General features: G+C 51.3%; 1 protein-coding gene across 3 annotated transcripts in view; it reads right to left on the bottom strand.

The window, feature by feature from the left end:
* Window positions 1-16,708, bottom strand: part of SPG7 (SPG7 matrix AAA peptidase subunit, paraplegin) — a 73,553-nt gene that overhangs the window by 36,427 nt on the left and 20,418 nt on the right. For 2 of the 3 annotated variants that reach the window (XM_068260980.1, XM_068260982.1), the window contains exons 4-6: window positions 16,085-16,314; window positions 6,470-6,612; window positions 1,157-1,259 (exon numbers count right to left, since the gene is read on the bottom strand). In XM_068260980.1, the coding sequence (XP_068117081.1) occupies window positions 1,157-1,259; window positions 6,470-6,612; window positions 16,085-16,314 (476 nt within the window). The remainder of the gene's footprint in view (window positions 1-1,156; window positions 1,260-6,469; window positions 6,613-16,084; window positions 16,315-16,708) is intronic. The other variant, XM_068260981.1, reaches the window with a different exon arrangement.

Here is a 16,708-nt window from a genome sequence, read left to right as displayed (position 1 = left end):
AGGCAGGAGACAAGCAGGGCTGAGCTATGAGCTATGCAGAGGACAGGGCAGCCAGTATGGATAAGAGAGCAGCCAGTATAGGCAGGAGACAAGGAGGTCTGAGCTATGCAGAGGACAGGGCAGCCAGTATGTTCCCCTTATGGACTAGAGCAATCATAAACATTTCAGCGCTCTCCCATTAATTCGCTTATAACTTTATCACTACTTATCACACCAAAATGATCTAGATCTTGTTATTTTTGCCACCAATAAGGCTTTCTTTGGGTGATACTTTATGGTAAGAATTAATTTTATTCTACAGTATGCACTTTAACGGCAATAATAAGAAAACTTCTCAGGGTTTCAGCCATTATAGTTTTACAATTAAAAAAAAAAAAAAAAAAAAAAAAATATTCTACTGTGGATAAAAACCCACATATTTTATTTGCACATTTGTCCCGGCTAGTACAGCGTTTACAAATGGAACATTAACAGTTTAGAAAGAAAAGAAGTTTCACTTACGTGGGGCTTCCCCCAGCCCTCTGCAGACGCCCTGTGCTAGCGCCATCACTCACCCATCATCTGCTCCACTGTCACGACTCAGTTTTGTTTTCAGCGACTGTCGCCAAGCAGTGCTCCTGCGTGGCTCTGGCTGCGCGCATCCGTGATCTCGCTGTCATCGCTGTAGCCACCTTGCGCCTGCGCAGTACGCCAGTGTTCTCCCCAGGCTCTTTTAGCTGGGTGCTCCACCCGGCTGGTTTTGGTGAGCACCCGGCTGTCATCGGCTCACCTCCTCCTCTGCTGTAAGCAAAGAAGCGCCGACCCCTGCATTCTGTGATATCGCCCCACCCGGCTATTTTTTCAGGCCACCCGGCTACATTTTCATACCACTCGGCTAGAACAAATTTCTGGGCTGTAGATGGCGATGAGAACATGCACGGGAGGGAGCGTGGTCACAGCGAGGTACATATAGCTATGCCCCTGGAGCTAAGATGAAGTCTTAAGGGGCGTAGATATACTGGCGTTGGACTGATCAGTAGTTAAAAGGAAATAACTATGGCAGCCTCCAGAGCCCTCATTTCAGGTGTACTTGAAGCTTGTCAGCTGAATCGCAGCAGATAGCAGGAGGGGGACACCAGCCAACCACAGGAATAAAGACCGATAAAGCACAACTTACAAAAGCACCGAAGCCACCTTGCCGACTCGCAGCGCTGGCCACACGGGAGAGGTAGAATATACCGGCAAGGCCTATGGCAGCAACGAATACGGTGCCCATCACTCTGTAGGGGGAGACGTTGCACAAATCAATCATCACATCTGATCGTCACAGATCCATATCCTGAATACTAATATTGTTATTCTACACAGTCTCTAAGTCATCCCATATTTATATATGTGTGATCTGTCCAGCCCATCAAACGTACAGTCATTCCTGTTACCCAGTGTTGTGATCCACACACCCCTGCCACACTGCACAGCCAGTCCTGTGATCCACACACCCCTGCCACACGGCACAGCCAGTCCTGTGATCCACACACCCCTGCCACACTGCACAGCCAGTCCTGTGATCCGCACACCCCCGCCACACTGCACAGCCAGTCCTGTGATCCACACACCCCTGCCACACTGCACAGCCAGTCCTGTGATCCACACACCCCTGCCACACTGCACAGCCAGTCCTGTGATCCACACACCCCTGCCACACTGCACAGCCAGTCCTGTGATCCACACACCCCTGCCACACAGCCAGTCCTGTGATCCAGACACCCCTGCCACACTGCACAGCCAGTCCTGTAATCCACACACCCCTGCCACACTGCACAGCCAGCCCTGTGATCCGCACACCCCTGCCACACTGCACAGAAAGTCCTGTGATCCCCACACCCCTGCCACACTGCACAGCCAGTCCTGTGATCCACACACCCCTGCCACACTGCACAGCCAGCCCTGTGATCCGCACACCCCTGCCACACTGCACAGAAAGTCCTGTGATCCACACACCCCTGCCACACTGCACAGCCAGTCCTGTGATCCACACACCCCTGCCACACTGCACAGCCAGTCCTGTGATCCGCACACCCCTGCCACACTGCACAGCCAGTCCTGTGATCCGCACACCCCTGCCACACTACACAGCCAGCCCTGTGATCCGCACACCCCTGCCACACTGCACAGCCAGTCCTGTGATCCACACACCCCTGCCACACTGCACAGCCAGCCCTGTGATCCGCACACCCCTGCCACACTGCACAGCCAGTCCTGTGATCCACACACCCCTGCCACACTGCACAGCCAGACCTGTGATCCAGACACCTCTGCCACACTGCACAGCCAGTCCTGTGATCCGCACACCCCTGCCACACTGCACAGAAAGTCCTGTGATCCACACACCCCTGCCACACTACACAGCCAGTCCTGTGATCCGCACACCCCTGCCACACTACACAGCCAGCCCTGTGATCCGCACACCCCTGCCACACTGCACAGCCAGTCCTGTGATCCGCACACCCCTGCCACACTACACAGCCAGCCCTGTGATCCGCACACCCCTGCCACACTGCACAGCCAGCTTGTGATCCACACACCCCTGCCACACTGCACAGCCAGTCCTGTGATCCACACACCCCTGCCACACTACACAGCCAGTCCTGTGATCCGCACACCCCTGCCACATTGCACAGCCAGTCCTGTGATCCGCACACCCCTGCCACACTGCACAGCCAGTCCTGTGATCCACACACCCCTGCCACACTGCACAGCCAGTCCTGTGATCCACACTGCTCTGCCACACTGCACAGCCAGTCCTGTGATCCGCACACCCCTGCCACACTGCACAGCCAGTCCTGTGATCCAAACACCTCAGCCACACTGCACAGCCAGTCCTGTGATCCGCACACCCCTGCCACACTGCACAGCCAGTCCTGTGATCCGCACACCCCTGCCACACTGCACAGCCAGTCATGTGATCCACACACCCCTGCCACACTGCACAGCCAGTCTTGTGATCCACACATCCCTGCCTCACTGCACAGCCAGTCCTGTGATCCGCACACCCCTGTCACACTGCACAGCCAGTCCTGTGATCCGCACACCCCTGCCACACTGCACAGCCAGTCCTGTGATCCACACACCCCTGCCACACTGCACAGCCAGTCCTGTGATCCACACACCCCTGCCACACTGCACAGCCAGTCCTGTGATCCACACTACTCTGCCACACTGCACAGCCAGTCCTGTGATCCACACACCCCTGCCACACTGCACAGCCAGTCCTGTGATCCGCACACCCCTGCCACACTGCACAGCCAGTCCTGTGATCCCCACACCCCTGCCACACTGCACAGCCAGTCCTGTGATCCGCACACCCCTGCCACACTGCACAGCGAGTCCTGTGATCCGCACACCCCAGCCACACTGCACAGCCAGTCCTGTGATCCCCACACCCCTGCCACACTGCACAGCCAGTCCTGTGATCCGCACACCCCTGCCACACTGCACAGCCAGTCCTGTGATCCCCACACCCCTGCCACACTGCACAGCCAGTCCTGTGATCCACACACCCCTGCCACACTGCACAGCCAGCCCTGTGATCCAAACACCCCTGCCACACTGCACAGCCAGTCCTGTGATCCGCACACCCCTGCCACACTGCACAGCCAGTCCTGTGATCCGCACACCCCTGCCACACTGCACAGCCAGTCCTGTGATCCGCATACCCCTGCCACACTGCACAGCCAGTCCTGTGATCCACACACCCCTGCCACACTGCACAGCCAGTCCTGTGATCCGCACACCCCTGCCACACTGCACAGCCAGTCCTGTGATCCACACACCCCTGCCACACTGCACAGCCAGTCCTGTGATCCGCACACCCCTGCCACACTGCACAGCCAGTCCTGTGATCCACACACCCCTGCCACACTGCACAGCCAGTCCAGTGATCCGCACACCCCTGCCACACTGCACAGCCAGTCCTGTAATCCACACACCCCTGCCACACTGCACAGCCAGTCCTGTAATCCACACACCCCTGCCACACTGCACAGCCAGGCCTGTAATCCACACACCCCTGCCACACTGCACAGCCAGTCCTGTGATCCGCACACCCCTGCCACACTGCACAGCCAGTCCTGTGATCCAGACACCCATGCCACACTGCACAGCCAGTCCTGTGATCCAGACACCTCTGCCACACTGCACAGCCAGTCCTGTGATCCACACACCCCTGCCACACTGCACAGCCAGCCCTGTGATCCGCACACCCCTGCCACATTGCACAGCCAGTCCTGTGATCCGCACACCCCTGCCACACTGCACAGCCAGTCCTGTGATCCACACACCCCTGCCACACTACACAGCCAGTCCTGTGATCCACACACCCCTGCCACACTGCACAGCCAGTCCTGTGATCCAGACACCTCTGCCACACTGCACAGCCAGTCCTGTGATCCACACACCCCTGCCACACTGCACAGCCAGCCCTGTGATCCACACACCCCTGCCACACTACACAGCCAGTCCTGTGATCCACACACCCCTGCCACACTGCACAGCCAGTCCTGTGATCCACACACCCCTGCCACACTGCACAGCCAGCCCTGTGATCCGCACACCCCTGCCACACTGCACAGCCAGTCCTGTGATCCGCACACCCCTGCCACACTGCACAGCCAGTCCTGTGATCCGCACACCCCTGCCACACTGCACAGCCAGTCCTGTGATCCGCACACCCCTGCCACACTGCACAGCCAGTCCTGTGATCCACACACCCCTGCCACACTACACAGCCAGCCCCGTGATCCACACACCCCTGCCACACTGCACAGCCAGTCCTGTGATCCGCACACCCCTGCCACACTGCACAGCCAGTCCAGTGATCCAGACACCTCTGCCACACTGCACAGCCAGTCCTGTGATCCAGACACCTCTGCCACACTGCACAGCCAGCCCTGTGATCCACACACCCCTGCCACACTACACAGCCAGTCCTGTGATCCACACACCCCTGCCACACTGCACAGCCAGCCCTGTGATCCGCACACCCCTGCCACACTGCACAGCCAGTCCTGTGATCCGCACACCCCTGCCACACTGCACAGCCAGTCCTGTGATCCGCACACCCCTGCCACACTGCACAGCCAGTCCTGTGATCCAGACACCTCTGCCACACTGCACAGCCAGTCCTGTGATCCCCACACCCCTGCCACACTGCACAGCCAGTCCTGTGATCCGCACACCCCTGCCACACTGCACAGCCAGTCCTGTGATCCGCACACCCTTGCCACACTGCACAGCCAGTCCTGTGATCCACACACCCCTGCCACACTGCACAGCCAGTCCTGTGATCCACACACCCCTGCCACACTGCACAGCCAGTCCTGTGATCCGCACACCCCTGCCACACTGCACAGCCAGTCCTGTGATCCGCACACCCCTGCCACATTGCACAGCCAGTCCTGTGATCCGCACACCCCTGCCACACTGCACAGCCAGTCCTGTGATCCACACACCCCTGCCACACTACACAGCCAGTCCTGTGATCCGCACACCCCTGCCACACTGCACAGCCAGGCCTGTGATCCGCACACCCCTGCCACACTGCACAGCCAGTCCTGTGATCCGCACACCCCTGCCACACTGCACAGCCAGTCCTGTGATCCGCACACCCCTGCCACACTGCACAGCCAGTCCTGTGATCCACACACCCCTGCCACACTGCACAGCCAGCTTGTGATCCACACACCCCTGCCACACTGCACAGCCAGTCCTGTGATCCACACACCCCTGCCACACTGCACAGCCAGCCCTGTGATCCGCACACCCCTGCCACACTGCACAGCCAGTCCTGTGATCCACACACCCCTGCCACACTGCACAGCCAGTCCTGTGATCCACACACCCCTGCCACACTGCACAGCCAGCCCTGTGATCCGCACACCCCTGCCACACTGCACAGCCAGTCCTGTGATCCACACACCCCTGCCACACTACACAGCCAGTCCTGTGATCCACACACCCCTGCCACACTGCACAGCCAGTCCTGTGATCCGCACACCCCTGCCACACTGCACAGCCAGTCCTGTGATCCACACACCCCTGCCTCACTACACAGCCAGTCCTGTGATCCGCACACCCCTGCCACACTGCACAGCCAGTCCTGTGATCCACACACCCCTGCCACACTACACAGCCAGTCCTGTGATCCACACACCCCTGCCACACTGCACAGCCAGTCCTGTGATCCACACACCCCTGCCACACTGCACAGCCAGCCCTGTGATCCGCACACCCCTGCCACACTGCACAGCCAGTCCTGTGATCCGCACACCCCTGCCACACTGCACAGCCAGTCCTGTGATCCACACTACTCTGCCACACTGCACAGCCAGTCCTGTGATCCACACACCCCTGCCACACTGCACAGCCAGTCCAGTGATCCCCACACCCCTGCCACACTGCACAGCCAATAAAAGAGGTAAAGGTCGCTTACTTGTGAGTGAAGGTGATGCGGCGGTAAGTGACGGGGACGCGGTCCAACATGGAGACGTTTAAGGCGTCCTCGGCGGATCGCAGCTTCTCCTCAAACTTGTCGATATTGGCGACTTTCAATCTGTACACATTCACTCTGGGCTGCTGGGAAGAAACAAATGCAGTGACTGCTTCCACAAACTCTGTCTCATTATAGCCCCACCCACTTTCCGTGTCTACTTGTTGCTACGGTTACGAGAGAACTCTTACCAGAACCATTAGGCTTGCAAACGTCACCACAGTGGGCTCTACTCATAAAAAATTTGTGCCGTAAAAACTTGTGGAGGGAAAATACCGCATCAGTATTTTAGACTTCTGCGTGGGCATTCATAAAAATTTTGGCAGCTGCGATGCAAGTGCGGAGATCTCCCGCTGAAGGCTGTCGGAAGGCATGCGGAAACACTTCAGCCGGCAGAGTCCCTCCGTGCGCTGCTCTTTCTGGGAGGTCTGTTCCATTCACTTGTATGTAATACGCAGGCTTCGAGGAAGCGGTATTTCCCGTCCACATACCGCTTCCTCTAATCTTTATGAATGGCCATTTTGTTACTTTTTTTTCTAGATAAATCTAGACAAACACTGCAGAAGGCGGAAATTTCTCGCTCTGCTGGGGGATTGTAGATTTTCATGCGGGAACAGCTTTTATGAATGCTTACTTTGCTAAATGGTCGGGAAAGTCCGCTGTTTTAAGCGGAAAACTTGCGGTAAAGTTTTATGAATAGAGCCCAGTATGGGTGCCAGGATCTTTCCTGTAGCATGTTCTGTCGGTCAGCTAGTGGCGTGCTATGCAGGGTCAGCAGGTGCAGGGCGAGCCCTCTAGTCTTGAGCATACACACTGACTCAGAAAGTATACCCCCCCCCCATTACATAGACCTCAGGACAGGAGCAGCCATGCAGGTCGCATTACCCATCTCTCTTCCATTAGGCTAATAGAGCCTGATGAAAGAGTTGAGCTCTCTGAAACGCGTTGCTGTTTATTCAGAATAAATACTTTGAAATGACACTATTCTTTCTACCACGCACCTTGCTTGTCAGCTCACAAACCTCTCCAGCTGATTGCTTGAGTAAGGCCCAGTGCACACCGAGCAGTTTTTGGAGCGATCCGCCGGCCGCATCCGCCTATAAAAACGTTTGTCTAATGTATTGCAATGGGATGGTGCACACCGGCGGTTTGCGGTTTTTGCCAAGCCGCAAACGCGCCTCCTGCTGCGCGTTTGCGGTTTTCGGAAGCGTTTCGTCCTCAATGTAAAGTATAGGAAAAACGCAAACCGCTCTGAAAAACGCTACTTCAGAGCGGTTTGCCAGGCGTTTTTGTTACAGTAGCTGTTCAGTAACAGCTTTTACTGTAACAATATGTGTAATCTGCTACACAAAAACGCACCCAAAACCGCTAGGTATGTTTAGAAAACCTCTCTAAACATACCTAGAATCGCTCTGAAATCAGCTCCCAAAACCGCTAGCGTATTGCGGATCTGCTAGCGGTTTTGGTGTGCACTGGGCCTGTGACACGCAGAGCAGAGTGGAGCTTTTCCCAGCCATTACCTCTCACACAAACTGAGCCAGCTGCTGGCATTAAAGGGGTTCTGTGGATGGGATATAAACAAAAACTGACACTTACCTGGGGCTTCTATCAGCCCCCGGCAGCGGTCGTGTCCTGCGCCGTCCTCCTCCGATCACCCGTTCTCTGCCGCCGGTCCAATATTCGTCTAACAAGACGAGTAATGCTCGCTCCCGCGCCCATCATCGGGAGCTTACTGCGCAGTATGAAGTTTTCTTGTACTGCGCAGTATGAAGTTTTCTTGTACTGCGCAGTATGAAGTTTTCTTGTACTGTGCAGTAAGCTCCCAGTGACACACGCGGCCGCAGTCCAATTAGATGCCCGATTAGACCGGCGGCGGGGAACGGAGGAGGAAGGCGCAGGACATGACAGCTACAGGGGGCCAATAGAAGCCCCAGGTAAGTGTCTTTTTTGTTTATTTAACCCCTCCACATAACCCCTTTAACCCTCCTGGCGGTCTATTAAAATCCGCCAGGGGGCAGCGCAGCAGTCTTTTTAAAAAAAAAATTTTTAAATCATGTAGCGAGCCCTGTGCAGCGGCATCCCCCCGCCCGCTTCGATCACCTCCGGCGATCTCCGATCAGGAAATGTTCAAAGAACGGGAATTCCTGGTGGGCTTCCCCCGTGGCGACGGGGCGGGATGACGTCACCGACGTCGTGACGTCATTGGGAGTCCCGATCCACCCCTCAGCGCTGCCTGGCACTGATTGGCCAGGCAGCGCACAGGGTCGGCGCGTCGGATAGCGGCGATCGAGCGCGGGGCGGCGGCGATCGGTGTGCTCACGCAGCTAGCAAAGTGCTAGCTGCGTGGAGCAAAAAAAAAAAAAGTATGCAAATCGGCCCAGCAGGGCCTGAGAAAACCTCCTGCGCGACTTACCCCTAACTACGTTCGGGGTTACCGCCAGGAAGGTTAAAGCAGCAGGATTAGCCATACTATGCCAGGGAAAAAAACACATATATAAGTAGATAAATACTTCCTCTACTTACATAACAGATGTATTGTACTGTCCATGTTTTGATTTCAGTGAATGTTATATAGTAAATGAAGAGAATTCTGTTCCTGGTGGGAACCATGTCTTTTGCTCACAGTCACCTCAGCCTTGCTTGTAATCACCAGTGAGCAGGGGATTGCGTTTCACCTAGGCAGCTAAATAAAGGGAAGAGGAGGAATATATTATAGATAAAAAGACCCCCCAGCATGCAACTGCTTGGCACTGACTACTAAAGGGCTAGTGCTCCTTAAAGGGCAACTGAAGTGAGAGAGATGTGGAGGCTGCCATATTTATTTACTTTTAAGCAATACCAGTTGCCTGGCTATCCTGCTGATCCTCTGCCTCTAATACTTTCAGCCATAGCCTCTGAACAAGCATGCAGCAGATCAGGCGTTTTTGACATTGTCAGATCTGACAAGATTAGCTGCATGCTTGTTTCTGGTGTGAATCAGACACTATTATAGCCAAATAGATCAGCAGGACAGCCAGGCAACTGGCATTGTTTAAAAGGAGATAAATATGGCAGCCACCATATCACTCTCACTTCAGTTCCCCTTCAAGTATGTGATAACTCCAAACTATAACAGTAGAAAAAGTTTTGAATGCAGGACTAGCATCTTTATCACTTAATACACTCAGACCAGTTGCTGTTGAAGTTTGATTTTTATGGTGACAATCCCGCTTTAAGAGCTCCTGCAGCCTGTGGCTTACAAGTGTAAAGCACACAGAGCAGCGTGGAAGCCTTTAAAACACTACTTGGTTCCTCCTGCACATCCAACACACCTCTGTGCAGACACTACTATACATAAATGTGGCCACCTATAGCGGTAGGTAGCATTTGTGAGGAGTGGAAATACATCTGATCCAGGACTGAAGTTGCATATGTGCCAGTACATCTTGTGGAGGAAGATCGCTGGAAAGACCTGGTCCTCGGATCTGAGAGGGTCAAAAGCTCTTCAGCCGACCAACCCATATGGACTAATCGGCAAGAATCCCAGGTGAGATTATTCCATGGTTGGCTAACCAGTTTTCTCAAATTGTCTATTGAGTGTGCCGCCCCCCTTATCCTTAAAGGCTCATACACATGAGCCACGGCGGTGTCTCGCGCCATAAAAAAAAGCGACAGCTCGTCACCAGGTTCCTCTGTGCAACAGCCGTACACACGGCGCACACAGATTCGGCGGAAGCTGTCGCCGAAGGTTCCTCCCCCCCCTGCCGGAAGCTCCATACATTGTGTATAGAGTAGCTGTCGCTAGTCCGCATACACACGGCGGACTAGCGACAGTTGCATCGATGTTGCGGCGAAAGCTGTTGCCGGCGATTGGCCACGCCAATCGCCCTGGCGACAGCAGCGACGGTTCGGGGTACGCGCCTCATACACACGGGCGACCTGTCGCCGCAACACGCGCGTGCCACGTGCTTGCAGCGACAGTTGTAGCCCGTGTGTATGGGCCATTACAGATATCTTACTGATGTGGCAGAGAGACAGCTCATTCATATAAGGGGGAGAACAGTTGAAATAGCAGCTCTGGATGTTTTATTACCTCCCCTCTGTGGCTGAGGTAATAGTTGCACATTCCAGCTGTCAGAGCTCCTCTTGCACACTGACGTGTGTTTTGAAAGCTACGAGGATCTGTGAGGCCCCCCCCATCGCAGGCTCTGCTGTGGACAGCTCAAGAGGCAGCTTTTTACGACACACTCCATACATTCACTGTTATTCTGCAGGAGTAACAGACTTGAGCTGTCCACAGCAGAGCCTGCGACGCCGGAGGGGGCCTCACAGATCCTCATAGCTTTCAAAACACACGTTGTCAGTGTCCAGCTCTGACAGCTGGAATATGCCACTACTTATTACCTCAGCCACAGAGGGGAGGCAATAAAATGTTCAGAACTGCCATTTCAACTGTCCTCCCCTGGCCCGTTTCTAGGGCCGTGTGGCCACTCTGAGCGCTGAGGAAAGGGGGGGGGGGGGGCGTGATGGAGGGGGAGCCGCATCCGTGGGGACAGCAAACCGACCTCTCCCTCTCTTCCTCTCCCGGGCTGCCTTCCATGCTCCCCCCTCCGCTGCAGACTGAGGGCAGGGAAGCGCTGTATAGAGCATCAACTCACCTCCCTGCGTTCCAATCGCAGATCACTACCCGCTGGTCTCCTGCTCTGCATAGCCGTATTTACACACTATACTTCCTGTTTAGCAGGAAGTAAAGTGTGCATCAGCGGCTATGCAGAGCAGGCTACCTATACACGGCTATCTATACTGAGTGCAACTAGACCTGGCTAACCTATACTGCCGGCACGCGGGTGGGGGGCACATTTTTTACACCCTCGCCGTGGGTGCATTTTAGCCTAGAAACTGCCCTGGTCCTCCCCCATATGAATGAGCTGTCTCTCTGCCCCATCAGTAAGATAAGCCCCGACTTCCTGCACAGAGATCAAGGATATGTAATGTGTCTCTCCTTATAACCTTATACAAGCCACTTATGTATTTTTATAATCAGACCTCAGATCTTAGTTATTTAACTGAAAATCTATCATTTCGCTATAGTTCACCTTTAAAGAGGAACGGTTAGGTATAGTAGCACATATCAGTAGCTAAATATTGGCTGTACTTACATTACATATGCATTTCACTGTCCACGTTTGTACTTCACAGAATTTTTATATAGGATTTGCAGAGAATGATGCTCCTGACAGCTCATGGCAGGTTCCATGTTTGTCTGTCTCCTATGAAGCCAATTGTGTCGTCATGTCCTCCCTGCTTCCTGATGATTCCACTCAGAAAAAAGCTTGTAATGAATAACACTACTGTGCAGTGAATATTCATTAGCCATGTGGCTAGGAACAATAGCGGACTCCTGCAGTGTACTCTGCCCAGAGATTTATCAGTGCTGTGAGCTGGGCTGCATTACATGCTGTTGTAACTTGAGCCTGTAACTTCTCACTAGCAGCCGAGGGGAGGGCCCCAGAATGCTTTGCTGTATGGTATGCGGCCTCTCGTCCTTTTTAAGGGCTTGGGAATACAGAGCCTTGCTGTCAGCACACATCAAAAGTAAGAGAGATTTTTAACTTCAGTATTGCCTTTTTGGCTTCCTTCTAAACTGTTTAACACAGGAGAATAGAGGTTTAAATTAGCTTTTGCAGCCTGACAGTTACTCTTTAAAGGATACCCGAACTGAAATGTGACATGAGATAGACATGCGTATGCACAGTGCATAGCACACAAATAACTAGGCTGTGTTCCTTTTTTTATTTCTCTGCCTGAAAGAGTTAAATATCAGGTATGCAAGTGGCCAACTCAGTCCTGACTGAGACAGGAAGTGACTACAGTGTGACCCTCACTGATAAGAAATTCCAACTATAAAACACTTTCCTAGCAGAAAATGGCTTCTGAGAGCAAGAACGAGGTTAAAAAGGGGAATTTCTTATCAGTGAGGGTCACACTGTAGTCACTTCCTGTCTCAGTCAGGACTGAGTCAGCCACTTACATACCTGATATTTAACTCTGACTCAGACAGGAAGTGACTACAGTGTGACCCTCACTGATAAGAAATTCCCCTTTTTAACCTCATTCTTGCTCTCAGAAGCCATTTTCTGCTAGGAAAGTGTTTTATAGTTGGAATTTCTTATCAGTGAGGGTCACACTGTAGTCACTTCCTGTCTCAGTCAGGACTGAGTTGGCCACTTGCATACCTGATATTTAACTCTTTCAGGCAGAGAAATAAAAAAAGGAACACAGCATAGTTATCTGTGTACTAGGCACTGTACATACACATGTCTATCTCATTATGTCACATTTCAGTTCGGGTATCCTTTAAAGAGGAACTCCAGTGAAAATAATGCAATAAAAAAAAGTGCTTCATTTTTTACAATAATTATGTATAGATGATTTAGTCAGCGTTTGCCCATTGTAAAATCTTTCCTCTCCCCGATTTACATTTTGACATTTATCACACGGTGACATTTTTACTGCTGGCAGGTGAGGTCAGTGGAAGGAGATGTTGCTTGCTTTTTTAGCAGTTGGAAACAGCTGTAAACAGTTATTTCCCACAATGCAACGAGGTTCACAGACAGGAAACCGCCAGGACCCTGGTCCTAACAGTTTCCTGTGGGAGGGGTTTCACCACAATATCAGCCATACAGAGCCCCCTGATGATCCGTTTGAGAAAAGGAAAAGATTTCTCATGGGAAAGGGGGTATCAGCTACTGATTGGGATGAAGTTCAATACTTGGTCACGGTTTCTCTTTAATGTTCATCACTGCCATCCGGTGGTACTTTTCGGTTTACACCCTTTTTCAGTTATGTACCCCCCCTATTCTCTGTTGACAGTTATTCTCTGGGCAGGGCATTCTGTGAAGGTATCCAAGGTAGCCGTTTTCCAGAGGTTTGGGGAGGAAAACATTGGGCCAGATTTATCAAAGCATTACCGACAGTTTTTTCTTCTAAAACTGTTCTAACTAGCAGAAGAACAGTTCTGCATGATAGTAAGAACCTTCCCAAAGCCTATGTAATAGCGGCAGCTTAGGGTGGATTTCTAGAGCTGCACTACAGTTAAGAAAAGTGCAAATCCATCCCTAAACTGTCGCAGATTAAGAAGTGCTCATTAGCAGTTCTACAGATAGTGCAGGCTAGATGTGATCTGTGAAGGGCTCCTCCCCCCTCACTCAGAGCTTGCTGACAGCAGGTGTATTGGTTACCTCAGCAACAGCAATTCCCCTCACACACTGCACTGCCTGACAGACCTTCCTAGCTCCTTCTATTCCTTACAGTTTAAGAAGGAATCTGCACTATCTAGTGATTTCTTAGGCTGTCTGAGACAGTTCTGCACGGATTTCTAAAAACCTACTAATATTTTGTCTCAGACACTCTTAATAAATCTGGCCCAGTTTTTTTTTTTTTTTTTTTTTACCTTTACCAGTGTATGCATCTCCCAGCATTACATCTGTACGGTTGCTCTAATAAAAGTAGATGTGATCAAGATCTGTATCAAGATCCAGACACATGGAATGAGTCTGCTATCAGCCTGAATCGATCAGAACGGTGAATCTCCGTTGTCCATGAGGTGTCATAACGAACCCCAGGTAGGAGGTTACCAAACGCAGAACTGAAGTCAGAATAATGAAAATGGACCAATCAAATCAACCTCAGAGGGATTCTACTGATCCATGTTTAAAGTGACACTGAAAAGGAAAAAAAGATTATGATATAATGAATTGGTTGTGTAGTATGGAGAATTAAAAGAACATTAGTAGCAAAGAAAATAGTCTCAATTTTATTTTCAAGTATATTATTTTTTTTCCCCATAAATTGCATCATTCTCTAATAATTGCAGTTTAAACACTACTCAGCAGTCTAAATGATTTCACAGAGCAGACTAATGACCTTTTGAACTTTCCACTGCAGAGAAAACAAAATACAGTGACAGACACTTGAGATAATAAGCTTCAGAAGACAGAGCTCCCTGCGACTTAGAAGTAGAGCTCAGAGAAGCTCTTTTGCATAGATAAAAACTGGAGATTCTTAACTCTTCCTGCACTAGAAACAATATTAGACTTATGTCTCTGCTCCTAATGTTTTATTTCTTAGCTGTACTACACATACAAATCATCATACGTTTAATTTAACTTCAGATTCTCTTTAAAGTGAACCAGAGACGAAGCACCCTCATGTATTTTACCATATATTAGTGGGAACATTAGAGAAAACACCTACCCAGCTCTCTGTTTCATTCTTCACTGCTCAGCCTGCTTCTTCTGGCTTTGCTGAGGAATCATAGCCGAGTCATTATAGCAGAGCCAGAAGGGGGCAGGCTGGGGCTTGAAAAGACATCAGAGAAGACAGACTCAGCTATGATTCCTGAGCAAAGCCAGACTGAATGCTCAGTCAGGGATTTTATCAAAGCTGATAAGAAGCAGGCAGAGCAGTGAAAAATGAAACAGAAAGCTGGGTAGGCGTTTTCTTTAATGTCCCCACAGATATATATGGTAAAATACATGTGGGTGGTTCGTCTCTGGTTCACTTTAAGCTGCATACATTTGCATCAACTTGGTATTATTTGCTAGGTAGCAAGAAAAAGTAGCCAAGTGGGGCGTGACGGGGGAATGAAGGGCTGGCACAGCTCTGCTTAAAGTGGATCCGAGGTGAACTTTTACTCATTGCATAATTGTGTTCCTTTCCTATTGTTTATAGGGCATTCCTCAAGCCAAATACTTTTTTGTTTTTGTTTTAATACTCTAATTCCCTATAAACTAAATAACCACTCCCACAGGTTTTCAGAGAGCCTTGGCAGTAGCAAGGGCTCATGGGAGCTCACTCTGGGCAGGAGGAGGAGGAGGTGTTACTAGCCAGAGATTTCAGAGGCAGAGGGGAGGAGGGAGGAGGAGGATAAGGTTTGTTTGCTCAAGATACAGATAAGCCTGCTTCTGTGTAATGTTTACAAACAACATGGCTGCTGTACGGGGGACACTCGGCTGTCCCTCAGAGCAGCCGCTAATGTCTGGCCTCTCATAAGCTGATGAGAGAGAGAAAAGCCTTGTATTTTTAATGAAGAAAACAAAACAAAAACAAAGGATAGCAGCGTTCAGAGACCTCCAACAGAGTGTCTTATTAAGGACAATATAAGGAGGTTAAATTCATGTGTATGTAGAGTTGTAGAGCTGTGCAACAACCTGATAAAGCTGCACAGCCCTGTATTGTTAAAAATGGCCTGATCCCTAGAGGGGTGTAGGCCTGAGGTCCTGAAGTGGTTAAAACATAGGAAGAGGAGGAGGAAAGCTGATTATACAAGTAGGGTGTGTCTCTGTTGGTCGCTTCCTATTGGACGGGCCCTTATTCCAGTTGGGTAACAGCGGCCTATCAGAGGACAGTCACTAGAGGCTAATGAGGTCCCAGACCAATATATCTACATACAGGGTGGAGATGAGTGGTGTGCAGCCTCTAAACGCCTAAAGAGCAGAGAAGGAGGGGCTTCTGCTGCCCCTCCCAAAATCTCAGATTAGTGCCTGCATTAATGGATGCCACAGAGGAGAAACTCACCATATGCCCCATCACCACTGCTCCACCATAGAGATACACGTAGACGTACTCATCTTCTGGATCCACCTCCACTCTCGCCACCTCGCCTTTGGCCAGCATCTCGTTCACAAAGTCCGTCCAGGAGACGTCGCTTATTTGGTCAAGTGTGGACATTATAAACCATGCAATCACTATGAACATGAGAAGGAACCACCTCGGTAACAGGTCGCCCTCCCGCTTCTTCTGCTCATCTACGAAACACAACACAATACACACCGATGAGTCACAACACAATACACACAGGTGAGTCACAACACAATACACACAGGTGAGTCACAACACAATACACACAGGTGAGTCACAACACAATACACACAGGAGAGCCACAACACAATACACACCAATGAGTCACAACACAATACACACAGGAAAGCCACAACACAATACACACAGGTGAGTCACAACACGATACACACAGGTGAGCCACAACACAATACACACCGGTGAGTCACAACACACACAGGTGAGTCACAACACAATACACACAGGTGAGCCACAACACAATACACACAGGTGAGTCACAACACAATACACACAGGTGAGTCACAACACAATACACACAGGTGAGTCACAACACAATACACA

The sequence above is a fragment of the Hyperolius riggenbachi genome, chromosome 11 (assembly GCF_040937935.1).
Source record: "Hyperolius riggenbachi isolate aHypRig1 chromosome 11, aHypRig1.pri, whole genome shotgun sequence".
NCBI classification, from domain to species: Eukaryota; Metazoa; Chordata; class Amphibia; order Anura; family Hyperoliidae; genus Hyperolius; species Hyperolius riggenbachi.
The sequence above is the reverse complement of the archived record's forward strand: the minus strand, read 5'-3'. Positions and strand labels throughout refer to the sequence as shown.